Genomic DNA, 27,756 nt, shown 5'->3' with positions numbered 1-27,756 from the left:
AAATACACCTAATTTTGCCGTATTTGAGCTTGATAAATGACCCCCTATGTGTGTATCGTAGTAGATGCGCACTTTGTGGTAGTGCTTTGTGTATGTGTTGTAGTATATTTATTGTATATTACGTGACTGTCGCTCTTTATGTTATATGTTATGTAGTGTATGTACATTACGTGTAGAGGTTATGAACCTGTGTATGTGCATATTTGTGCTATGTGTATTAGGGCCTATGCACACGAACGGCAGATGGATCCAGACCCATTCAACTTGAATGGGTCCGTGACCTGTCCGCACCGCAAAAAAATAGAACATGTTCTATTTTTTTTTTTTGCGGTGGGTGTGGAGGCACGGAGAGAAACACCATGAGAGCACTCCGTAGAGCTTCCGTGGGGTTCCGTGCCTCAGTTTTGCACCGCACCTTCAGGTGAATGGGTCTGCATCCGTGACATGGTGCGCACGCGGCCGGTGCCCGTATATATTGCAGACCTGCTGTTTGCGGGCAACAATACGTGCCCAGGCGGGCAGCATGAGCCCTTATGTTCGTGGCATGCTGCGCACGTGTGAATGTATGTGTATATTGTATATGTTATTATTATGTATGTGTGTATAGTGCATGCATATTATGTACGGCACATGTTTTATAGTGTCCATGTATATTACTGTATGTCACATATTTTGTAAATGCTATATACATGTGTGTGATGTATTTACGTTGTGCGTGTGTACAGTATATATTATGTGCGTGTGTTTTAGTGCCTATGTGTGTATGTACATTGTGTACAATATGTGCTTAGAACTGTGTATATTATGTATTTGCGTGCAGTGTATGTATGTTATATACAGTACATGTGTGTAATGTACTTGTGTAGTGTATGTATAGGTTATTGTACATGTGTGGTGTATGTATATGTTATTGTACATGTGTAGTGTATATGTTTGCAGTGTATGTATATGCTATGTACATGTGTTTGTAGTGTGTGTATATTCTATGCATGTGTTTAGTGTATGTATATGTAAGTAGTTTATGTATATGTTATGTACATGTGTGTTTAGTGTATGTATATGTGTGTAGGATCTGTATATATACGTTATGTACATGTGTAGTGTATATGCTATGTACATGTGTTTGTAGTGTGTGTATATTCTATGCATGTGTTTAGTGTATGTACATGTGAGTAGTGTTTGTATATGTTTTTGACATGTGTATAGTCTGTCCTGATAGATTGTAAGCTCTTGCGAGCAGGGACCTCTCTCCTCTAGTTGACTTGTTTGTTGCTCCGCTATTTATGATCGTGTTTGTACTTGAACCCCCGGATTGTACCGCGCTGCGGAATATGTGGATTGTTATTATTATGTGTGATGCACGTTTCCTGCAGAGCGAGTTCTGCTCAGCGATGTGGACGTGAGCGCAGTCCTTCAGGGAGCGGTTTATTTTTAGTCTGCCTTTGGATCAGTCGCTATCGCCCGGCGCCGCTCTCCTCTCTCCGCCATCGCTGTTCTCGGGGATCCTGGGGAGAGACAGGTTCGGAGGCAGCGCAGGCAGATCTGACAGCCCGGCGGACACCGATAATTAGAGGCTGAGCAACATTTAAAAACCGCAGAGAAACGATGAGCTGAGAGGCAGAGCCCACCGGGTGCGCAGGGTCGGTGCGCAGGGTATCCTCCGCCAGTCTGCCATTCAGTTGCTGTATCTGCGGCTGCTGAGCTGAATGCAGATTTTGCTCGGTTCTAGGGTGGTTTGGGCCATGCTGGGTGCAGGGCGGTGGGAGCCCCGGATCATGGAGCATTGGGGGAAATGCCTCTTTTATTTTATTATTATTATTATTATTGTTTTATTATTATTATTATTATTATTATTCTATTAATATTCTATTATTTTATTATTATTATTATTATTATTATTTTACCCATTTTACCTGGGCAGTCCTAAGGTCGGGATCAGCAGCCTCCATCACTACAACTCCCAGAATCCTTCTGTCACTTCTATGGGGGGTACAAGAACAGCCGAGTAAGGCCTAGGTCACACGAACGTTTTTTTTGCGAGTGTACGGGCCGTTTTTTTGTGTTCCGTATACGGAACCATTCATTTCAATGGTTCCGCAAAAAAAAACTGAATGTGTTCCGTATGCATTCCGTTTCCGTATTTCCGTTCCGTTGAAATTTATAGAGCTTGTCCTATATTTGGCCGTAAATCACGGGTCGTGGCTCTATTCAAGTCAATGGGTCCGCAAAAAAAAACTGAACACATACGGAAATGCATCCGTATGTCTTCCGTTTCCATTCCGTTTTTTCTGAACCATCTATTGAAAATGTTATGCCCAGCCCAATTTTTTCTATGTAATTACTGTATACTGTACATGGCATACGGAAAAACGGAAAGGAAACGGAAACACAACGGAACTCAAAAACGGAACAACAGATCCGTGAAAAACGGACCACAAAAAACAATAAAAGCCATACGGTCGTGTGAACTAGGCCTAAATGTGCATGCTGGGAGTTGTAGTTCACAGCTGCTGGAGTCCTGGAGGCTGCTGTTCCCTGCCTTAGGGTAAACTAACAAAACAAGATATCACTGCCTTGGGCCCTCGAAGATTATCGCTGCCTTGGGCCCCCCCAAAAATCAATGATCTCTAGCCTACAGCTCCCCAGTCCGCGGGTCTCACAGGGTGCCCCCCCCCCCCCACATATTTTCTATATTGTCTTTTTGCCTGGCTGGGCGTTAAAGCAAAGCCTTTAGTAAATGTTTTCTGTAGAACACAAGCGGCTCATTTTATGTTAAATGTATGCAGCTCCAGTGCAGACCTATTTGTCTCCATGGTTACAGACTACAAGCAGACCCAGTGTGTAGTCGGATCCTGCAGTCATGGGTTACTTCTGCCTCCTCTTCTTTATAATCTCCACATAGTAGAGCGGTGAGGGGACGACACAGGGTTTATTCGTAGTCTGTCACCATGGAGACGCCTGGTCTGCACAGGAGCTGTATACGCAAAACGGTAGCAGATTTTTTAATCAATACTAATTGCCAGTATGCTATAAAAGCCTGGTTACATAATGCTCTACCCCCGACACTATTACTCCTATCAGTGTTACTATGTTTCTTTAGGCATTAGTGTATCTTGTGCAGTTTCCTCCGCTCTTGTGCCACTTGGCTCCTTTCCCTTATAGTAAGTACTAGTGACACCTTGTCCCTTGCGATGCCAAAGATAGAAGCTGGCACGGAGTGGAGAGAACCCTTCTACACCCGTTTAATAAGCGGATAACACAGAGAGCGGGCAATATTCCGTGTCAGCAGTTCGTCCTCCAGAGCTGAAAGCAAAACTCCAAGTGTCCAGTGCTGAGGAGGGGGAGCGCGGCCAAAACTGTGCAGATAATAGAGGGGCACATGATGGATAAACCGGTAATGTCCGCCGTTATCCCCTCCTAAGGGGGTTCTCACCCAGCTTTCCCACTATCCTGAATGACAAATCACTATGAAATGAAGATTTCCTATTCAGCATGGTCCGATGGGTGTGGGCCCCGTAGGAGATGTATTAGGGGCCCTGCTAGATGTCACTCAGCTTTCCCACTATCCTGAAAGGCTACAAATACAGATTTCCTATTCAGTATGGTTTGATGGGTGTCACCACCCCCCCCCCCCCCATAGAAAGTGTATTGGGGAGGGGGGTCTTTGATGTCACTCAGCTTTCACATTATCCTGAACGGCAAATCACTATAAAATGATTTCCTATTCTTCAGTCCGGTTTGATGGGTGTCAGTCCTCGTAGGAGCCCTGCTAGATGTCACCCAGCTTTCCCTAAACTCTGAATGGCAAGTCTGCCTAATGATGGCTGAATTTTAGGGAATACTTCACTAGAACTTAGGCCTCTTGCACACGACTGTATGGCTTTTCCAGTGTTTTGCGGTCCGCAAAAATACGGATCTGCAAAAATTACGGATGACTTCCATGTGCATTCCGTTTTTTGGGGAACGGAACAACCGGCCCCTGATAGAACAGTCCTATCCTTGTCCGTTATGGGGACAATAATAGGACGTGTTCTATCTTAAAACGGAAATACGGAAACGGAATGCATACGGAGTACGGCTACATGCACACGACCGTATGTGTATTGCGGTCCGCAAATTGCGAGATCCGCCCCAAAAAAACGGATGATGTTCCGTATGGCATCCGTTTTTTTTTTTGCGGATCCATTGTAATAATGCCTATCCTTGTCCGCAAACTAGAAAAAAATAGGACATGCACAATTTTTTGGGCGGAGCAACGGAACGGACATACCGATGCGGACAGCAATGAAAGGGTCCGCATCCTATCACGTTCGTGTGCATGTAGCCTACATACCGTTTTTTTTTTTTTTGCTGACCCATTCAAATGAATGGTTCCGTATACGGACCTTATACAGAACGCAAAATACGGAACGGAAACGGAAAAAAAAACCCTGATCGTGTGCATGAGGACTAAGCCAGGATAAAACCCCCTGCTGTAATGGCAGCTGTAGTGGTTGTCACCCAGCTTTCCCAGACTCCCGCATGGCACATCTACTTAGTCTGAGGAGGAGCTATAATTGTGATCATATCGGTTGTCACCCAGCTTTCCCAGGACCCTGAATGGCAAGCTTGCCTAGTCATGGATCCATCACTGTAGAACTAGGCAGATATTCGGAAGCCGATGGATGATGACCCCCGGCCATATTGGTTTTCACCCAGATTTTTCTGCAAGAAATAAAATCTTGACCGTTTGGGGGGAGGCTCTTTGCTGGGGCTTGCTGGCTGTTGGGAGACTATAACTCTCAGCATGCTCTGAGACTGGACATTGCATTTGGCCTTGTTTCTTTTTTTTTTTTTTTTTTCTCCGACGCCAAAGACCAGCAGCGAACAATAAACTACTGAAAAGTCGCTGGAAGAAAGGAGGGTTTTTTTTTCTGGCACATTCCTGGTTAGTGGTTCAGCCAAGCAGAAAATGATCCAGGGCGCCTCCAAAGTCCACTCTGTAGAGGCCCTTTAAGGGTTAAGGTCGTCTCACTCCAGCACGTGGCATTTATCATGTAGAGAAAGTTAATACCAGACACGTACTAATGTATTGTGATTACCCATATTAGTTCCTTCGCTGGCTGGATTCATTTTTCCATCACATTATACACGGCTCGTTTCCATGGTTACGACCACCCTGCAATCCAGCAGCAGTGGTCGTGATTGCACACTAGAGGAAAAAGCACCGTCCTATGGGCGCTCCCACGCTCGCTTTTTCCTATAATGTGCAAGCACGACCACCATTGCTGGATTTGCAGGGTGGTCGTAACCACTGGAAAAATTAACCAAGCCAGCAAAGGAGACAATATGGACAATCACAATACATTAGTAAGTGCCTTGTATTTAACTTTCTCTACATGATAAATTATATTTGCTGAAGTGAGACGACAACCCCTTTAAGAGCAATAACTATTTAGATATATTGTGCACCCTAAGCTTATTGGAGCATGATCATGAATAGAATGCCAGAACTGCAGTGAAGACTGACACACTGGCATAGCGGTCTGGGAGAAGGAGCAGCAAGGAGGCGGTGTAAGGCAGGTTTATATGCTGGGTATCTGGGAGATTGGAGGAACACCACACCCTCCATTTTTCCTGCCGAAATGGGGCTGAATTTCAGTTCTCTGCAATAGATCAGAAAGGGAGCGCCGCTGCGTAGAGAAAATGGGGCTGCAGACCCTCCATTGCCATGATTAGTGGGGGACCCCCAACTATCAGCAAGGATTAGCATATGCTGAGAAATAGTAATTTGGTGGAATATCCCTTTAAATGCCCGTTTTGCCCTTGTGTCTGTCTTTGCCCGTTGTATGTGGACACTGTGCAGTTTTCAGGGCTCCTACAGTAAGTACATGACTTCAGCACTGCTATAGAGAACCTTGTATCTCAATGGCTGCAGCTAACAGTGACACCTGCAGGTGATGTGCGGTACTACACCCGTGGTCTTTACGCATAAGATCTGTAACATCAGACGTCCTAGGATTAGGCCTTATGCACACGGCCGTTGTTTTGGTCCGCATCCGAGCCGCAGTTTTGGCGGCTCGGATGCGGACCCATTCACTTCAATGGGGCCGCAAAAGATGTAGACAGCACTCCGTGTACTGTCCGCATCCGTGGCTCCGTTCCGTGGACTGCAAAAAAAATATATAACATGTCCTATTCTTGTCTGCGCTTTGCGGACAAGAATAGGCAGTTATATTAAAGGCTGTCCGTGCCGTTCCGCAAATTGCGGAACGCGCACGGACGCCATCCGTGTTTTGCGGATCCGCAATTTGCAGACCGCAAAACACACAACGGTCGTGTGCATGTGGCCTTAGGATGACATTTTCTGCACCTGTTGCTGTTCCTTTGTTATTTGCACATGTGACTTGTTTTATTTTGATGTTTGGAATCTGCAGAATTGGATTTTTACTACAAGATTCGTTACAATGTTGCGACGTCATGTGACCTTGTGTCAGCGCTCAGCGGACATGAACAAAAACAGGATTAGTGTGCAAAGCGTAAAATCTGATTATGTATTATTATGTTATTTTCAGATATTTCGTCTTGGGCGTACCCCATCCCCCACAGATGGTTTCATTTCCCTTTTTAAAGAGACACTAACCTTTAAACAAAAAAAAAAAGTGAGGATTTTTGAGTGCAAGAAGTTATGATGGATACAGGGTAGAAGCGATGAAATCTTTCCGGATTACTCAATATTGCAGATTAGCAGATGGACGCTGACGATGTCTTGGGCTATGCACTTCAGTGCTCCCTGTTATCAGCAGGGGAGAGGCTGAGAGTCGAACCATTTCAGGCTATGGAGAACTGACTGTAGGTCAGGGGATTGGATCTATTGCTCCCTGTTATCAGCCATTTAAAGGGCATCTGTCAGCAGTTTTGTACCTATGACACTGGCTGACCTGTTACATGTGCTCTTGGCAGCTGGAGGAATCTGTGTTGGTCCCATGTTCATATGTGTCCCCATTGGTAAGAAAAATAAAGTTTTTATATATGCAAATGAGCCTCTAGGAGCAACGGGGGCGTTACCATTACACCTAGAGGCTCAGCTCTCTCTGCAACTGCCGAGGAATAATAAAGATGTATCTTTTTAATGACGTCTGAAAGCAGCGTGCTAATTCGGGGAAAGCTGGGTGACAATACCTTTGCCATAACATATATACCCAGGCTCGGGTTGAGGTGAACCCCCCCAGTGGGCCCCTGAGCAAGGTGGGGCCCTAGTCCCTAAACAGGCAGCGTATGTTCATGTAGATTATTTAAAAAAACACCCAGTTTATTACTATAGACATAATCGGGTAGCTGACTTAAAGGGGTATTCCGGTATGTAAACATTATCTCCTGTCCACGGTAACTATCAGATCGGCGGGGGGGTCCTACTACGAGAATGGGGTCCCCGTACCCCCTGCAAGCCCACGGCTGCTCCCCTGAGATGACCGGAGCGGCTGGTCACACATGCGCGTCCACTCCATTGATTTCTATGGGAGTTCTGGAGATAGCTGAGCTCTGTACTCGCTGTGCTGTGAATAAGGCCTCATGCACACGACCGTACGCAAAAAAACTGATCTGCAAAAAATACGGGTGATGCGCTTTTTTTTTGCGGACTGTATACGGAACCATTCATTTCAATGGGTCCGCATGTCCGTATTTCAGTTCCGGAAAAAAATAGAACATCTCCAGACCAGGATAGTACTGTTCCATTAGGGGCCAGCTGTTACGTTCTGCAAAATAAGTCATCCGTAATTTTTGTAAATATAAGTTTTTTGCGAACTGCAAAACACACACTGTTGTGTGAATGAGCCCTTAGGGAAATGGAATACACATGGAGTAACTCCTGTTTTTTTTGCGGAACCATTAAAATGAATGGTTCCGTATACGGTCCGCAAAAAAAAACGGAACGCACACGGAAAGAAAATACGTTTGTGTGCATGAGGCCTAAGGAATAACTTTTACCTATCGGAGTCCCCCTTTAAAGGTACGGAGGCAGCACAGCCAATCTCCTGTTTTCCCCAGGACCTGCCATAAAATTCTCCGTTTTTTTTCCCTCTGATGTCAAAAATGTCAAAACTTTTAAAGGGATGGAGCCCACGACCGCAAACTCCGCTTCTTCCCAATAATTCCAGGAAATGTGTATTATTTTCCTTCCCAGGCTGGGTCAGGACCTTCATTCTGACTGTTTCCATGGCAACACATGCCTTCTGAGCGCAAAAAACGACAGTGCCAGCCTTCTAGGGACATCTGTCCGTAAATTTTTCCTTCTAAGCGCTTATAAATGGCAAGAGCCTCCTAAACCCCCCCCCCCCCCTTCCCCTGTCCTCATCGTCCGCCAGCCTCTACGGCCCTGGAATCCATTAGGACTCAGTTCCCACGAGTGCTAATTTGGCGCGCCTGATATAGAAGCACAGACTTACACAGAAGAAGCGTTCGAGGGTCTGTCGAACACTGATCACTATAAAATCCTCTTATAAGGGAGACTAAAAATGTGCTACTGTGACTTTAAGAGAACCATTAAAGGGTTAAATCTAAATACGTCTGACCGTGTTATCCTTTTAGAGCAAATAGCGCCTCAGTTCTAGTAAAACATCCGGCTACGGTTTGCAAACATGGGCCACAGCAAAGGATTCTGGGAGAGCAGTGTAAACAGCGGGATATCGGTTATGTAGCATCCAAGTGCCTGATGTTTACTAATTTAAAGGGGACACGCACATAAAATACAGACAGGTGGCGATTCGTGTTATTACTAGTGTGAACGTTTTTCTAGTTGTTAATACTCAACCTATATCAGGGATCAGCGACCTCCGGTGCTCCAGCTGTGGGGAAACTACAACTCCCAAGTGTGCACATTTGCTTGGCTGTTTTCATAGGAGCAGTATTATAGTAGTTATATTCTTGTACATAGAAGCAGTATTATAGTAGTTATATTCTTGTACATAGGAGGTAGTATTATAGTAGTTATATTCTTGTACATAGAAGGCAGTATTATAGTAGTTATATTCTTGTACATAGGAGCAGTATTATAGTAGTTATATTCTTGTACATAGGAGCAGTATTATAGCGTTATATTCTTGTACATAGGAGCAGTATTATAGTAGTTATATTCTTGTACATAGGAGGCAGTATTATAGTAGTTATATTTTTGTACATAGGAGCAGTATTATAGTAGTTATATTCTTGCACATAGGAGCAGTATTATAGTAGTTATATTCTTGTACATAGGAGCAGTATTATAGTAGTTATATTCTTGTACATAGGAGGCAGTATTATAGGAGTTATATTCTTGTACATAGGAGGCAGTATTATAGTAGTTATATTCTTGTACATAGAGGCAGTATTATAGTAGTTATATTCTTGTACATAGGAGCAGTATTATAGCAGTTATATTCTTGTACATAGGAGCAGTATTATAGTAGTTATATTCTTGTACATAGGAGGCAGTATTATAGTAGTTATATTCTTGTACATAGGAAGCAGTATTATAGTAGTTACATTCTTGTACATAGGAGGCAGTATTATAGTAGTTATATTCTTGTACATAGGAGCAGTATTATAGTAATTATATTCTTGTACATAGGAGCAGTATTATAGTAGTTATATTCTTGTACATAGGAGCAGTATTATAGTAGTTATATTCTTGTACATAGGAGGCAGTATTATAGTAGTTATATTCTTGTACATAGGAAGCAGTATTATAGTAGTTACATTCTTGTACATAGGAGGCAGTATTATAGTAGTTATATTCTTGTACATAGGAGCAGTATTATAGTAGTTATATTCTTGTACATAGAAGGCAGTATTATAGGAGTTATATTCTTGTACATAGGAGGCAGTATTATAGTAGTTATATTCTTGTACATAGAGGCAGTATTATAGTAGTTATATTCTTGTACATAGGAGCAGTATTATAGCAGTTATATTCTTGTACATAGGAGCAGTATTATAGTAGTTATATTCTTGTACATAGGAGCAGTATTATAGTAGTTATATTCTTGTACATAGGAGGCAGTTTTATAGTAGTTATATTCTTGTACATAGGAAGCAGTATTATAGTAGTTACATTCTTGTACATAGGAGGCAGTATTATAGTAGTTATATTCTTGTACATAGGAGCAGTATTATAGTAATTATATTCTTGTACATAGGAGCAGTATTATAGTAGTTATATTCTTGTACATAGGAGCAGTATTATAGTAGTTATATTCTTGTACATAGGAGGCAGTATTATAGTAGTTATATTCTTGTACATAGGAAGCAGTATTATAGTAGTTACATTCTTGTACATAGGAGGCAGTATTATAGTAGTTATATTCTTGTACATAGGAGCAGTATTATAGTAGTTATATTCTTGTACATAGGAGCAGTATTATAGTAGTTATATTCTTGTACATAGGAGCAGTATTATAGTAGTTATATTCTTGTACATAGGAGCAGTATTATAGTAGTTATATTCTTGTACATAGGAGCAGTATTATAGTAGTTATATTCTTGTACATAGGAGCAGTATTATAGTAGTTATATTCTTGTACATAGGAGGCAGTATTATAGTAGTTATATTCTTGTACATAGGAGCAGTATTATAGTAGTTATATTCTTGTACATAGGAGCAGTATTATAGTAGTTATATTCTTGTACATAGGAGCAGTATTATAGTAGTTATATTCTTGTACATATGAGCAGTATTATAGTAGTTATATTCTTGTACATAGGAGCAGTATTATAGTAGTTATATTCTTGTACATAGAAGGCAGTATTATAGTAGTTATATTCTTGTACACAGGAGGCAGTATTATAGTAGTTATATTCTTGTACATAGGAAGCAGTATTATAGTAGTTACATTCTTGTACATAGGAGGCAGTATTATAGTAGTTATATTCTTGTACATAGGAGCAGTATTATAGTAGTTATATTCTTGTACATAGGAGCAGTATTATAGTAGTTATATTCTTGTACATAGGAGCAGTATTATAGTAGTTATATTCTTGTACATAGGAGGCAGTATTATAGTAGTTATATTCTTGTACATAGGAGACAGTATTATAGTAGTTACATTCTTGTACATAGGAGCAGTATTATAGTAGTTATATTCTTGTACATAGGAGCAGTATTATTGTAGTTATATTGTTGTACATAGGAGGCAGTATTATAATCGTTATATTCTTGTATATAGTAGCAGTATTATAGTAGTAATATTACTGTACATAGGAGCAGTATTATAGCAGTTATATTCTTGTACATAGGAGGCAGTATTATAGTAGTTATATTCTTGTACATAGGAGCAGTATTATAGTAGTTGATTTCTTGTACATAGGAGCAGTGTTATAGTAGTTATATTCTTGTACATAGGACCAGTATTATAGTAGTTATATATCACGACCGGCGTGCCGATCACATACGTGACACAAAGGGAGGGAAAAATGGTGACCCCTAACTTACCTTGAGGCACCTGACTGCCCTGATGTCCCTAGACAGGTTTCTCACCCGTACGCCGATCGCGGCTTTGGTACCACCCAATGTCGGGATCCAACCCTATCCTGCGCCTGGGAAAATGTGTTAATAGTAGATGGTGAACCACAACAACCTGGGGCAGAGTCAGTGTTTCCCCGTTTGGTGGTTCATCAGGATATGTTGTATCGGGTAAACCAACTACGGGGTGAGCCTATTAAACAGTTGGTGGTCCCCAAGGCTGATCGCAAGCTTGTGTTAGATCTAGCCCACCAACACGTTCTCGGGGGTCACCTGGGGCTGCAGAAAACTCAGGATCGTATTCTACAGCGGTTTTACTGTCCCAGCATATTCAAAGAAGTGGAAGAGTTTTGTAAGTCTTGCCCGACCTGCCAGATAACTAGCCCCCAGCCACATTTCCGTAATCCCCTAGTACCTCTCCTGATTATCGAAGTACCGTTTGACCGAATAGCTATGGATCTCATAGGCCCAGTACCGAAGTCCGCCAGAGGGCATCAACACATCTTAGTCATTCTAGACTACGCCACTCGGTATCCTGAGCCGGTGCCACTGCGACATACCTCGGCCAAACTCATAGCTAAGGAGTTAATGGAGATGTTTTCCCGAGTAGGACTACCTAAAGAAGTTCTTACCAACCAAGGGACCCCTTTTATGTCCAAGGTGATGAGGGAACTCTGTAAGTTGCTGCACATAAAACAACTACAGATGTCCGTTTACTATCCGCAAACGGACATTCTGGTAGAACGGTTTAACCAAACATTAAAAAATCTGTTGAAAAAGGTAGTGTCTAAAGATGGGAAGGACTGGGACCTCCTTCTGCCCTATCTCATGTTCGCAGTGCGAGAGGTACCCCAGGCCTCTACTGGGTTCTCGCCCTTCGAACTGCTATATGGCAGACAACCTCGCGGTCTCTTGGATGTGGCCAAAGAGGCTTGGGAACAACAACCCACTCCACATTGAGTACGTTACCCAGATGCAAGATAGAGACAGTGTTGACTCTTGTTAGGGAGCATATGGAGGCAGCTCAGCGAGCCAAGAGTCTGGTCTATAATCGGCAGGCTCGGGTCCGGATCTTTAACTCGGGTGATCAGGTTTTGGTTCTGGTGCCGACCGTGTACGGGTACAAATTGCTGAAAGCCTTTCCTCTAAACAGACTCAGGAGGCCTGGGAGTTCGCTAGTCGGAACATGTATGTGTTCTCGGACCTCCCAGGACGCACTTTCATAATCCAGCATGACATTGTCACTGAGCCTCAGGCAAAAGTCAGATTAAAACCATACGGGGTGCCCGAGGCTCGGCGACAAGCCATATCAGAGGAGGTGCAGCTAATGTTGCAGCTAGACGTCATTGAGGAGTCAAAAAGTGAGTGGGCCAGTCCTATAGTATTGATACCCAAACCGGACGGAACGTTGCGGTTTTGTAACGACTTTCGAAAACTTAACGAGGTTTCCAAATTCAATACGTTTCCCATGCCCCGGGTGGATGAGCTCATCAAGAGATTAGGACAAGCCTGGTATTTTTCTGTTTTGGACCTCACGAAAGGGTACTGGCAGGTGCCCTTAATGGGGGCTTCCAAAGAGAAAACTGCCTTCATCACGCCTGAGGGGCTGTATCAATATAAGGTCTTACCTTTTGGTCTGCATGGCGCCCCTGCCACTTTTCACCGACTGATGGACATTGTGCTTCATCCACATCGTCGGTACGCTTCGGCTTACCTGGACGATATTGTCATCCACAGTACCGACTGGGAAAGTCACCTACCCAAAGTGCAGGCTGTAGTGTACTCCTTTTGGAAAGCTGGCCTAACTGCTAACCAAAATAAATGTGCGATAGGGTTAGAAGAGACTAAGTACCTGGGGTATGTTATTGGGCGCGGAGTCATCAAACCCCAGGTGAACAAAATAGAGGCGATACGTCAACGTGGAGGAGCATCCCGTTGTCTTCCTAAGCCTCAAGCTCACCCCAGCCGAAACCAGGTACAGTATAGTGGAGAGAGAGTGCCTGGCTATCAAGTGGGCACTCAAGTCTCTCCGCTACTATTTGTTGGGAAGAATGTTCTGCCTGGTGACCGACCACTACCCTCTCAAGTGGATGAGCCAGGCCAAAGACTGGAATGCCCGGGTCACCAGATGGTTTTTGTCTCTGCAGAACTAGTACTCGGTAGAACACAGAGCAGGCCCTGGTGCATTGTCTAGCATGTGTCCACCCCTTCAGGGTTGAACAAAAGGGGGGTATGTGACACAGTGAGGGGTTGTGGCTGGCAAGGCAGGTATTTTCGTCCCAGCACGTGCAGCTGGGCTGGTTTCCAGCCAGGTGAGGTCAAATACCGGACCGGAGTTAAAGTGCCGGTCTGGGTTTTGGCAGCACCAGGCTGTCCTTAAATAGGCAGCTGGGCTCAGCAGAGATGTCTCTGTTTTGGGGATCTGAGGCTTTGTGCCATGCTGGAGGGCAGAGAGCCGCACGCTGGGGAAACAGGCCCCCTAAAGCCTGCTGTGGACTACTGGACGCAGAACTGCCGGCAAGGGGACTTGTGTTATATGAACTTTCCATTGTGTGTGAATTAACACCAAGACTGCAAAGTTACATGCTGTTTTGCGCAGTTGCCTCAAGTGTGAATAAACACTGATGTTTTGAGTTAAGAACTTGTATTTTGCCTCTGTACTGCGCCCGCTTACCCTATATACCAGAGCGAAACCTCACAGTAGATATTGATTGATGCACTAAGTATTGTTGTGACATCACAGCACTATGTCTGTAGCATGTATGTATGCAGGGCCGGCCTTTGGGGTGTGCGAGCTGTGCGGCCGCACAGGGTGCCATGGCAACAGGGGCGCCCGGCGGCCGACACAGCTCGCAGTCGGTCACTCTCTACTCTCTCTTACACAGGCTACAGCAGCCAGCTGGCCCGACCCGAGATTGTGTTAGCGGTGAGGCGACTAGGTGAGCCTGGGCCTGGTGAGTGGCGAGCTGAGGCTGAGCCGCTGGTTCTGGGGTGTGGAGGAGGAGCTTAGGGGCGCAGACGCAGCGTCCAAGTGCTTCGCACCTTCACAGAGACTAGCCAAGAAGGATCCGCCGCTCAATGTCTGACTGCGGCCGGACCGGCGGTGCGCCTCTGAAGACAGGGGGCAGGGAGCAGTCGCAGAAGACAGACAGTGTCAGTGAGTACCTACCTGGCTGTTCTTATTGTTTGTCTGTTTCTAAACCAAATATCTTAAGACTTTCATTAAATGGGGCCTGGGGGCAGGGTCTAATTAAGGGGGGCAGCCGGGCAGGGGACTACTGGATAAGGGTGACAGACACTGCGGTATGATTAAGGGGGCAGGGGACTGGATCTGGATAAGGTGGGTGACAGTGACTGGGTATGATTAAGGGGGCAGAGGACTGGATAAGGCCTAAGGGTGACACTGGGTATGATTAAGGGGGCAGGGGAGTGGCTTTGGTTGACACCGGGTATGATTAAGGGGGGTAGGGGACTTGGTAAAGGTGACAGGGTATGATTAAGGCTCTTAATCATACCCAGTGTCACCCTTACCCAGTCCCCTGCCCCCCTAATCATACCCTGTCACCTTTACCCAGTCCCCTGCCATTCTGAATCATACCCAGTGTCAACCGAAGCCAGTCCCCTGCCCCTTAATCATACCCAGTGTCTGTCACCCCCCTTATCCAGACCCCTGCCCCCTCAATTAGACCCTTCACCCCCTAATCATACCTACCCAGTATCACCCATATAGCCAGTCCCCTGCGGCTTAATCATACCCAGTGTCACCCTTAGGCCTTTTCCAGTCCCCTGCCCCCTTAATCATACCGCAGTGTCTGTCACCCTTATCCAGTAGTCCCCTGCCCGGCTGCCCCCCTTAATTAGACCCTGCGGCAGGGGACTGGCTATATGGGTGACACTGAGTATGATTAGGGGGTGAAGGGTCTAATTGAGGGGGCAGGGGACTGGATAAGGTGGGTGACAGACACTGGGTATGATTAAGGGGGGCAGGGGACTGGGCAAAGGTGACAGGATATGATTAAGGGGGCAGGAGACTGGCTATAGGTGACACTGGGTATGATTAAGAAAGGCAGGGGACTGAGTAAGGGTGACAGGGTATGATTAAGGGGGCAGGGGACTGGCTCTGGTTGACACTGGGTACGATTAAGGGGGGCAGGGGACTGGGTATGGGTGACAGGGTATGATTAAGGGGAGCAGGGGTCTGATTAAGGGGTGCAAATGGTTGATGAAGGGGTGCAGCCTGGGGATTGATGAAGCGGACAAGGTCTGATGAATAGAGGCAGTATCTGTTGAAGGGGGGCCAGTGTCTGATGAAGGGGGCAGGGGTTTTATTGAAGGAGTGGCCAAGGGTTTTGGTGAAGGGGGTGAAGGCGGCATATGGTGTGCCTGAAATTGTCTAGAGGGGGCCAAACAAAGACTTGGGTTGAAGAAATGAGGGAGAGGCTATACATGCTTAGTGTTGAAAAATGGTTAAATATAGTGTACTGACAACATTGCTCTTGTTTCTACAATACATAAACTGACTTTGTGGATTAGATTATCTCGCACAGGGCGCCTGAACACCTAAGGCCGGCCCTGTATGTTTGGACAGCAGAGAAACAGTAATCCCTATCACACTACCTAACACCCTGCACTGGAACCTATCAGCTGCACTATATCACTATCTAACCTACACTGACTATCTGTATTATATATATGAGCTTACTAACTATCTAATGTAATTGGATAATGAATAGGATCCAGATGAAAGCACAGAGCACAGCAATGTCACTGATCCCTCTCAGAACTGCTGGGGAGGTTCTTATATAGGAAGGGGTAGGCTGCTTTCCTATTGGTTGCTAGGGATGTTGCTAAGCTCAGACAAAGACACTGCAGCCTTCTCATTGGCCCACAAGCAAGAAGGGAGGTTACTGATGAAAAAAAATCTTGAATGTTCACAATAACGAATATATAGCACTATATGCTACATTTTCGCAAAATTCTCAAAGTGCCGATATTCGCGATAAAAATTCACGATTAGAATATTCGCATTCAACACTACTTGCCACACCTTCTTTCCCCAGGTGTGGCTATTATAGTCATTTAACCTTCTCTATTTATTGTTGTTTCTCCCACTATGCTATGCCATTTATAGCTTCAGTTTGAGTTGTGGATAGCTGGTGTGTGGATCTCGGCTGAGTTTCTGGTGCTGCCATAGCCACTTGAAGTTAAGTCTTTCCTTTCCCTTTTGTATTTTGTTTGGGTTTTGTGTGTTGCATTTCCCTATTGTTTGTATTAGGCCTGAAGTAGACTCCATTCGTTCGTCCTTCCTTTTGGGGGAACAGGTAGTCTCGTCCCTGCCAGTAGTGCCAGGGTCCTATAAGGCTACATAGGATTCTAGGTATTCCTGCATATGAACTCACCTACTTCTGGGGTCTGTTCATACTGGTAGTTAGTCAGGACTTTGATTAGGGTTTTGCTATGAGGTATCCATCTCCCTTCCCTAGTTTCCAGGCCTTATTACCTCACCCTTTTCCTTCCTATGTTTAGTGTGGTGTTTCCCTCCCACACCCGAACGTGACAGTATTATAGCAGTTATATTCCTGTACATAGGAGGTAGTCTTATAGCAGTTATATTCTTGTACATAGGAGCAGTATTATAGTAGTTATATTCTTGTACATAGGAGGCAGTATTATAGGAGTTATATTCCTGTACATATGAGCAGTATTATAGTAGTTATTTTCTTGTACATAGGAAGCAGTATTATAGTAGTTATATTCTTGTACATAGGAGCAGTATTATAGTAGTTATATTCCTGTACATAGGAGCAGTATTATAGTAGTTATATTCTTGTACATAGGAGCAGTATTATAGTAGTTATATTCTTGTACATAGGAGCAGTATTATAGTAGTTATATTCTTGTACATAGGAGGCAGTATTATAGTAGTTATTTTCTTGTACATAGGAAGCAGTATTATAGTAGTTATATCCTTGTACAGGAGCAGTATTATAGTAGTTATATCCTTGTACATAGGAGCAGTATTATAGTAGTTATATCCTTGTACATAGGAGCAGTATTATAGTTGTTATATTTTTGTACATAAGGAGCAGTATTATAGTAGTTATATTCTTATATATAGAAGGCAGTATTATAGTAGTTATATTCTTGTACATAGGAGCAGTATTATAGTAGTTATATTCTTGTACATAGGGGCAGTATTATAGTAGTTATATTCTTGTACATAGGGGCAGTATTATAGTGGTTATATTTTTGTACATAGGAAGCAGTATTATAGTAGTTATATTCTTGTACATGGGGAAGTATTATAGTAGTTATATTCTTGTACATAGGAGGCAGTATTATAGTAGTTATATTCATGTACACAGGAGCAGTATTATAGTAGTTATATTCTTGTACATAGGAGCAGTATTATAGTAGTTATATTCTTGTACATAGGAGGCAGTATTATAGTAGTTATATTCCTGTACATAGGAGCAGTATTATAGTAGTTATATCCTTGTACATAGGAGGCAGTATTATAGTAGTTATATCCTTGTACATAGGAGGCAGTATTATAGTAGTTATATCCTTGTACAGGAGCAGAAGGTGTACAGTAGAAGGCCCCTTCCTGGGTGAAGTGAATATAAATTATGTGCAGTATCCTGAGGCATGATGTGAGGGTCATTCAGAATAGTACATTGACATGTAGTGAAGTTTTTATGATAGCGTCTGCTCAGGAATGATCTCTGCACTGTTCATGCCCTCTAATAGCCGGTTCAGCTCTGCTGTGTTATCTGTATAGCAGCCACTTGTTTCCTGCAGCAGTCTGGCAGCTACTGTCAGTCACTTTGTCCCCATTGCACTAATTACTATTATATAAGTGACAAGTTCCTGCGCCGTTTATAGAGGAGAGGATCCTGGGAGCTGCTCCACTTTATTAATGTGCAGTAGTAATTGTGTCTCTGCTCATTAACCCTTATAGGTAAGCAGTGGGGCCAGTTCCGGTAACTGGTGTCGCACACCTATGGTGTATCATAGGGTGTGGGTGCCTTGATTAAACACACATCTCCGTGGGCAGGGTTACTGCAGGTGTACATTAATGTATGGTATTCACCAGGCTGACAACACCTTAATTCCAGGCACATTACCTGTGCACTGTGACTTCACCTCTCGGATCTGCTGCCTGTCTGGCCATGGAGCTCGGGAAAACTTACTGGGGTAGGAAAACTCTGTTACTTTCCAGGCCTGCGTGAAGACCATGGGGGTTGTACTGCGGGTCAGGTATAAACGTGGAGGTGTTGTTCTGCTCAGCATCTTGAGGGTTATTCTTGGAACTTGAAGGCATAGCGTCCCAGCATAGGAGTTGTGGTTAGGACACCTAGCTAAGCATGAGAGTTGTAGTTCCGACACATACCTCTTAGCTGAGAATTTTGGGAATTGTAGTTCTAATATCTACAGAAGTAGCTGCCACCATAAGCTGATCACCATAGGGGTTGTAGTCAGATGTATCATGTGAGAGTCACGTGAGTCCTAGTTTTTACACATGTAATAGTAGTTACATGGCCTATGTAAACATGATAGGAGTTGTAGTATGGATATATGACACAGTAGGTGTATTGCGTCGGAGTTGTAGTTCTGATATATCTAATAGATACATGGCTGCTCTAAACATCATAGGAGTTGTAGTTCTGACACATGTATTAGTAGATACATGGCTGCTCTAAACATCATAGGAGTTGTAGTTCTGATATATCTAATAGATACATGGCTGCTCTAAACATCATAGGAGTTGTAGTTCTGATATATCTATTAGATACATGGCTGCTCTAAACATCATCAGAGTTGTAGTTCTGACACATGTATTAGTAGATACATGGCTGCTCTGAACATCATAGGAGTTGTAGTTCTGACACATGTATTAGTAGATACATGGCTGCTCTACGTATCATAGGAGTCGTAGTCTGGCACATGTAATAGCTAAACGCCTTGTCCAAACACCATGGGAGTGGTAGTCCGGGCACATAGAGCATTGTATGTATGAAGGCTATTGATCAATGAGAAATGTCTGCATAGTATTTGTGTAAGGCTTCTATTCATGGACAGAATGGCGTAAATGAGTAATGAAGTGTATAGAGTAACTCTCAGTGCGAGAGCAGCACAATATATTTATAGAAAAATGTTGTTTTTATATTATGCTGCATCAGAACCATTACTTCTCATGGGATCCCCAGGATCAGCCCTTTCTGTTTTTCGTGAACTATAATGATGTTTAGATAGAATTGTAAACAGAAGAATGAAGGTCACATGTTCTCCGTGCTACATTGTTTCATCCATAGTCCGCTTCTTAGGATCCAGCTACCAGTGGAGGCGTCATCTTCTTGGAGTATTCAGGAAAATTATAGAGGAGCAGGGATAAAGAAAAACTGGGAAAAGTATTAAATATTCATAAATATTAACGACAAATTGAAGAGCCTAAAAACTGGATAAACTAATAAATATCCACAAATATTAAAGTGTTTATTACTGTTAGCTTATCCTCAGGATAGGTCTTCAATACCTGAATGGTAGGCGTCCGACTCCCAGCCCCCCTGCTGATCAGCTGTTTGAAGAGACTGCAGCCCTCCATGAGCCCCACAGCTTACCCAGCGCGGCGCCATCAACTGGATAGCGGCTGCGCAGGATATTGCAGCCCAGGTCCATTCGTTTGAGCGGGACAGAGCTGCGCCTAGGACATGGTCAGAATAATGGGACTCGCACGTGTTTATATATATATCCAGCATGCTGACAGTTTCCTTTGCATTATAAGACACAACTTATTTAGACCGATACCTCCCAGCATGGCAGCTCCCATCCAGTCTGACTGGCGTGTCCCACACTGCATGACATCCCTCATAGTATGTGAGTCACAGCGCTCAGCACAGATCACAGGAGTGGAAATGTGGGTGTATCCGGAATATCTAATGATTTCTAAACTTAACTCGTCTATAAAAAAACAACTGTTACACAACAAGCCGGAACAGCGCCGCCAATTATCCGGGGTTCAGTCCGTGGCTCGCAAGGTGTCGTTACTATTTAGCTTCTTTGTTATTTTTTTCTCTATTGCTCGCTGTTATCCGCCATGACAGGCCGGCAGGGGGCTTGCTGTTATCCGCCATGACAGGCCGGCAGGGGGCTCGCTGTTATCCGCCATGACAGGCCGGCAGGGGGCTCGCTGTTATCCGCCATGACAGGCCGGCAGGGGGGCTCGCTGTTATCCGCCATGACAGGCCGGCAGGGGGCTCGCTGTTATCCGCCATGACAGGCTGGCGAGGGCTCGCTGTTATCCGCCATGACAGGCCAGGAGCGGGCTTGCTGTTATCCGCCATGACAGGCCGGGAGGGGGCTCGCTGTTATCCGCCATGACAGGCCGGGAGGGGGCTCGCTGTTATCCGCCATGACAGGCCGGCAGGGGGCTCGCTGTTATCCGCCATGACAGGCCGGCAGGGGGGTCGCTGTAGGACAGGTGAATGCAATCTGTTCTGTCATTTCAGGCTGGTGCAAGGCTGAGCGCGAGGGCTCATGCACTGTAGGTTTGGTCTGCGTCACTTGCGGATCGGATGCGGACCCATTCCTTCTGCGGCCCCTCAAAAAAGATAGAACATGTCCATTTTGCGGACAAGGATAGGACATTTCTATTGAAAATGGCAGCATGCACACGGCTGGGACCCATGTTGTGCGTATCCGTGATTTGGGGACCGCAGAACGGATAGCTGCACGCTATACTGAAAGGCAAATCTGCTGGGACATACATTCAGGACTGACAGCTGTCTGACAACCCCTCTGGAAGCTGTAATGACGGCTCTACTTGTTGTCAGTCACCCACACCCCATGTATTTGTGTGCCCTCTATTTCCAGTGCATCAGATGTGGACGGGGGCCATAGGGTCAGTGTGATGATTGACAGCCTCGCCGCCGCATCCACCTCTTGTCTCAGTTGGACATCCTGATAGTGACAGATCCTCTGCGCTGCTGTGGCCCCCAGCCATAGAAGCACAAGGCTCGGCTTTCATGTCGCCCGGGGGGACACTGACTGTATATACAACATTTACATTCCTGCTCTTTCAGCCGTCCGATGTACGTACATTCAGCCATTTTCACATGGACTATGGGATCTTCACTTGTGTGACCCGGTGACCCGCTCGCCCCAATAGACCTCCTGTCCCCATTAGGTCTACACGACCACATTTGTCGCACCAATGTCGCGCAACAATTTTATAATGATAGTCTATGGCGTCGCACTGCGACATGCTGCGACGCGACAATCTTAAAAAATCCATATATTTTTGCGGTGAGGAAGCACAGAACGGAACCCCAGAAAGCACTCTGTAGGCTTCTGTAGTGTTCCGTTCCGCACCTCCGGATTTGTGGACCCATTGCGGAATGGCCACGGAACGGTGCCTGTGTATTGCGGATCCGCAAATGCGGCCTGCAATACGGCAACGGGCATCACACGTTCATGTGAACGAGCCCTTAGGCTACATACACACGACCATATGTGTTTTGCAGTCCGCAAATTCCGTTTGCCATCCGTTTTTTTATTTTTTTGCGGATCCATTGTAACAATGCCATGGCCTATTTCACACGAACTTGTGTGCTCCGTGGCCGTATTGCGGACCGCATTTGCGGATCCGCAATTCACGGGCACCGTTCCGTTTGCATTCCGCATCGCGGATGTGGACCCATTCACCCATCCGTGGGGTTTCGTTCCGTACTTCCGTTCCACAAAAAGATAGAACATGTCCTATCTTTTTGCAGAACGGCCGGATCGCGGACCCATTAAAGTGAATGGGTCCGCAATCCGCTGCGGCTGCCCCGTGGTGGGTGTTCGTGCATTGCAGCCCGCAATTTTCGGGCCACAGGACGGCCACGGGGCACACACGTTCGTGTGCAAGAGGCCTGAGACTGCGGCTTCAAAAAAAAACGGACAAGAATAGGCCATGTTCTATTTTTTTTTTCTGGGGATACGGAATGGACATACTGATGCGGACAGCCCACTGTGTGCTGTCCGCATTTTGTGCGGACCCATTGAAATGAATGGGTCCGCATCCTATGCGCAAAAAAAACGAAACGGACACGGAAACAAACAACATTCATGTGCATGAGGCCTTATTTGGTGGTTTTTGTAACTCCTATAGAAGTGAAAGGAGGATTCTGGGAGTTGTAGTTTCAGATCAGCTGGAGTGCCGGAGGTTGCTGATGCCTGCACTAGGATACACCCCCACATCTGTGAGACCCGCACCTATCTTTACATGGGAGCCTTGGGCGCATTGGGCAAGCGCGGCCGCCCTCCATTCTTTCCTATGGGAGCGCCAATAATAGCTGAGCAGTGTGCTCGCCCATTTCCGTCAGCCCCATAGAAGTGAATGGAGCAGTGCCTGCGCTTGCACAGTGCACTTCCCATTCATTTCAACAGGACTTCCAAAAATGGCACCGTTCTGCTATTTTCGGCGCTCCCTTAGTAATAAATGGAGAGCGGACACGCATGCTTGACTTTGCGGGGTCTGCTCTAAAGATAGGTGCGGGTCCCACCATGTTTGTTGGTAATAGGCGGTTGTTAGCGCTGGAGCATTCTGGAAGCCATTTAATCTCATTCATAGGCAGCGACGCGGATGGTAGTTAAGGGGTTAAGCTGGTCATACACATTGGATAAATGCCGCTAAACTGACTTTCAGTGGAACCAGGCGACCATCTGTTTTGTGTGGCGGTATCTGAGGGGCCACAGACCTCATTGCTTATAACGGGGGTCTGTCGGGTTTCCACGACGGTGTCGTCCTTCTGCATTTTTGACGGAATCTGCAATGCAGACCCCCTGAAGGAACCACGGCTCAGATGTGAACAGGGCCGTATCCTGCATTTTTTTGTATATTTTTCATATTCACACTGGCGTTTTGGCTTTCCGTTTGCGAGATCCGTTCAGGGCTCTCACAAGCGGTTCCAAAACGGATCCGTTTTGCCCTAATGCATTCTGAATGGAAAAGGATCCGCTCAGAATGCATCCGTTTGCCTCCGATCCGTCTCCATTCCGCTCTGAAGGCCGCCTGCAGCGTTTTGATGTCCGTCTGACGAAACTGAGCCAAACGAATCCGTCCTGACACACAATGTAAGTCAATGGGGACGGATCCGTTTTCTCAGACACAGTCTGGCACAATAGAAAACGGATCAGTCCCCCGTTGACTTTCAATGGTGTTCAAGACGGATCCGTCTTGGCTATGTTAGGCCTCATGCACACGACCGTTGTTTGCTTCCGCGTCCGTTCCGCCGATTTTAGCGTTGCGGATGCGGACCCATTCATTTCTATGGAGCCGTGTAAAATGCCATCCGCGTCCGTGGTTCCAGTCCGTCAAAAAAATTGTCCTATTCTTGTCCGCGGAAAACGGTCAATGGGACCGCTAAAAAACGCGAAGGCACACAAGATTGTCATCCGCGTCCGTTTTTTTCCTATCATTTGCACGGCAAACCTGTCTTAGACATTTTTTTTTACCTTCCTTTATGTCTGGTGGTTCTCCAAAAATAAAGGAAGACACACGGAACCAAAAACGGACACGGATCACGGAACAACGGAACCCCATTTTGCAGAACGGAACACAACAACGGTCGTGTGCATGAGGCCTTACAGATAATGCAAACGGATGCAGACATTTGTATTATCTGAACGGATCCGTCTGTGCAGATCCATCACGGATCCGCACCAAACGCCAGTGTGAAAGTAATGGATGTCCTCGCCGTCCATCGGCCTCTGTGCACATTGTATCAGCAGATCGCTCCTCTCCCTCCTGACAAGGCGCTGCCTCAGACATGGAGCAGTGTCATTCATTTTTCGGGTCGGGGGGCGACAGGGGTCATTTTTTTTACCGTCTAGTACTTAAGAACTTGGCAAACACGAACCCTTTGCTGTCAAAATATGCCCGTCAGCCCGGGCCTCGCTCACCTCCCAAAGATGACATTATACAGTACTGTACCTTTAAATAAAACACGCCGCCTGCGTGCCAGCGGGAGCGAATTGTTCAGGCGCCCTATTAAAACCATCAATTGTGAGCGGCGCGGCAGACGGGGGTTTATTTTCTCTACAATTTAGTTGTTTAAATCTGCAGTCCTCCCTGGCACTTGTGAGACGGAGGAGAAATAAACGCCCCCCTCGTGTTTATTGTGCTAAGTCACAAGACTGAGGGGGGAAGACCCTCAAAACCTACTCCGCGCGATGTACCTACCCGGGGAGACGCGTATCTCGTATACGTGTCGCATTCCATGTCTGTGCAAAACAATGGGGATAAGCGTTAAATGCCTCCTGCGCCACTTATCCTGGACGTTCTGGTTTTATGTAAGTAAGGGCTCATGCACACGAACGTTCCGTTTTTTTAGTGTTTTTTTGGTGCCCCTATGCGGAACCATTCACTTCAATGGGTCCGCAAAAAAAAAAAAAATGGAAATGCGTGCATTCTATTTCCGTATGTCCACAAAAAAGATGCCCGTGGACATAGATAGGCATTGTTACAATGCATCCGCAAAAAAAATAAAAAACGGACGCAATATGGATATCACACGGACGTCTTCCCTATTTTTTGCGGACTGGAACATCCATACGGTCCTAGGACTAAGGCCTCATGCACACAAAAGTATTTTCTTTCTGTGTCCATTAAGTTTTTTTTGAGGACCGTATGCGGAACCATTCATTTCAATGAGTCTGCAACAAAAAAAACGGAAGTTACGCCGTGTGCATTCCGTTTCCGTATGTCCGTTCCGCCAAAAGATAGAACATGTCTGCATTACGGACAAGGATAGGACTGTTCTATCAGGGGCCAGCTGTTCCGTTCCGCAAAATATACGGAATGCACACGGACGTCATCCGTATTTTTTGCGGATCCGTGTTTTTTGGACCGCAAAATACAGACAGTCATGTGCATGAAGCCTTAATCATTGTGCAAGAAGAAGTTCTGCAAGTTTGTGTTGCCATTTCCAAGACCTCTGCTTATGGTCAGTGAATGTGGACGCTTACTGGCTGACAACTTGCAGTACGTCTCACAGCTGAGAGTTTGTTACAGTTGTATCCAGTCTGGACAATCCTCTGTGATGTACAACAGCCAGGACTCCAGATTGATACATTGTAACAAGCTAGGGAGACAGGGGAGAGATTTGTGCTGCTGATGGGTTTAGCTCAGGGAGGATTGTCTACGGGATACACTGTAACAGCCCATCAGCTGTGAGAAGCGTTAGGTCTGCACAGGTTGCGGCCGGTTTTAATAGTGCCACCTTGGAATGGGTGCGGGCACCGTGGGTGGCTTTATTGGAGAGGGCACTGTAAAGGACAGAAGTGGCTAAAACCAGTGACCCTTCCTGGCCTCTCAATTTTTTATTTCTTGGACATTCTTTTTGTTTTTTCCCTTCTTTACATTTTCCCGGGTCGCCTCCCAGCAGTCGCATTTTCTGCGCGTTGCTGCGGCTGTAAACTACAGCTAATGACATGCAGGAATCAATATTGTATGAGATTAGCGAGCGCCCGGCGTCTGTCCTGTTGTGTGTTTGGTGATATCATCGCGAATAACAACATAAGCAGCTGCAGCCGAGGAAGGTGACCGATCACGGAGAGCGCGCCCCCGCCCCTCACCCACCCACCCGCATCGAGGTGATTAAAGGGGCTCGGGCATAAAGCTTCTGGGCTCAATGCAAAATCTGTAACCGACCCCCTTCCCTCCCCCCTCTATGTGTGCCATATATACCAGAGGGGCCTTAGGCTACTGCAGGTTTACAAACAGAAAATATACACAGAGTTCCGTCTTAGGGCTCTTTCACAGCTGCGTTCTTTTCTTCCGGCATAGAGTTCCGTCGTCGGGGCTCTATGCCGGAAGAATCCTGATCAGTTTTATCCTAATGCATTCTGATAGGGAGAGAAATCCGTTCAGGATGCATCAGGATTAGGGATGAGCGAACTCGAACTGTATAGTTCGGGTTCGTACCGAATTTTGGGGTGTCCGTGACACGGACCCGAACCCGGACATTTTCGTAAAAGTCCGGGTTCGGGTTCGGTGTTCGTCGCTTTCTTCGCGCTTTTGTGACGCTTTCTTGGCGCTTTTTGAAAGGCTGCAAAGCAGCCAATCAACAAGCGTCATACTACTTGCCCCAAGAGGCCATCACAGCCATGCCTACTATTGGCATGGCTGTGATTGGCCAGAGCACCATGTGACCCAGCCTCTATTTAAGCTGGAGTCACATAGCGCCGCCCGTCACTCTGCTCTGATTAGCGTAGGGAGAGGTTGCGGCTGCGACAGTAGGGCGAGATTAGGCAGATTAACTCCTCCAAAGGACTTGATTAACTGATCGATCTGCAGCTGTGGATCATTGAGCTGCTGATCCTCAATTGCTCACTGTTTTTAGGCTGCACAGACCGTTTGTCAGTCTCATTTTTCTGGGGTGATCGGCGGCCATTTTGTGTCTTGTGGTGCGCCAGCACAAGCTGCGACCAAGTGCATTTAACCCTCAATGGTGTGGTTGTTTTTTGGCTAAAGCCTACATCAGGGTGAAGCTGTCACACCAAGTGCATTTAACCAGCAATAGTCTGTTCATTTTTTGGCCATATACAAAATCAGGGGCAAGCTGCGCCTGTCACCAAGTGCATTTAACCCTCAATGGTGTGGTTGTTTTTTGGCTAAAGCCTACATCAGGGTGAAGCTGTCACACCAAGTGCATTTAACCAGCAATAGTCTGTTTATTTTTTGGCCATATACTACATCAGGGGCAAGCTGCGCCTGTCACCAAGTGCATTTAACCCTCAATGGTGTGGTTGTTTTTTGGCTAAAGCCTACATCAGGGTGAAGCTGTCACACCAAGTGCATTTAACCAGCAATAGTCTGTTCATTTTTTGGCCATATACAAAATCAGGGGCAAGCTGCGCCTGTCACCAAGTGCATTTAACCCTCAATGGTGTGGTTGTTTTTTGGCTAAAGCCTACATCAGGGTGAAGCTGTCACACCAAGTGCATTTAACCAGCAATAGTCTGTTTATTTTTTGGCCATATCCCAGTCTAATTCTGTCACTAAATCCATACCGGTCACCCAGCGCCTAAATACTAGGCCTCAAATTTATATCCAGCTAAATCTGTCCCTAGTGCTGTAGCTGGGCGAGTTATTTAGTGTCCGTTCAAGCACATTTCTTGTTCTGGGTTGAAATACAATTCCCAATTTAGCAATTTCATAATTTAGTGGTTCCTGCTATATCAGAGCTATTTGAAATCTATCCCAAAAAGGGTATATAATATTGAAGGTGCACATT

At 45.5% G+C, this 27,756-nt stretch overlaps 1 protein-coding gene across 2 annotated transcripts in view; it reads left to right on the top strand.

Annotated features, from left to right (window-relative positions):
* Positions 1–27,756, top strand: part of CLMN (calmin) — a 93,044-nt gene that overhangs the window by 12,072 nt on the left and 53,216 nt on the right. Inside the window, exon 1 of one of the 2 annotated variants that reach the window (XM_044271900.1) lies at positions 18,590–18,673. The exons of the other annotated variant lie outside the window; for it this stretch is intronic. Coding sequence (XP_044127835.1) covers positions 18,649–18,673 — 25 coding nt within the window. The 5' untranslated portion in view covers positions 18,590–18,648. Of the gene's footprint in view, positions 1–18,589; positions 18,674–27,756 lie in introns of those variants that run through there. 2 annotated transcript variants of the gene reach the window in all.

This window comes from Bufo gargarizans, chromosome 11, assembly GCF_014858855.1.
Source record: "Bufo gargarizans isolate SCDJY-AF-19 chromosome 11, ASM1485885v1, whole genome shotgun sequence".
NCBI classification, from domain to species: Eukaryota; Metazoa; Chordata; class Amphibia; order Anura; family Bufonidae; genus Bufo; species Bufo gargarizans.
This window is presented reverse-complemented; position numbering and strand designations above follow the sequence as displayed.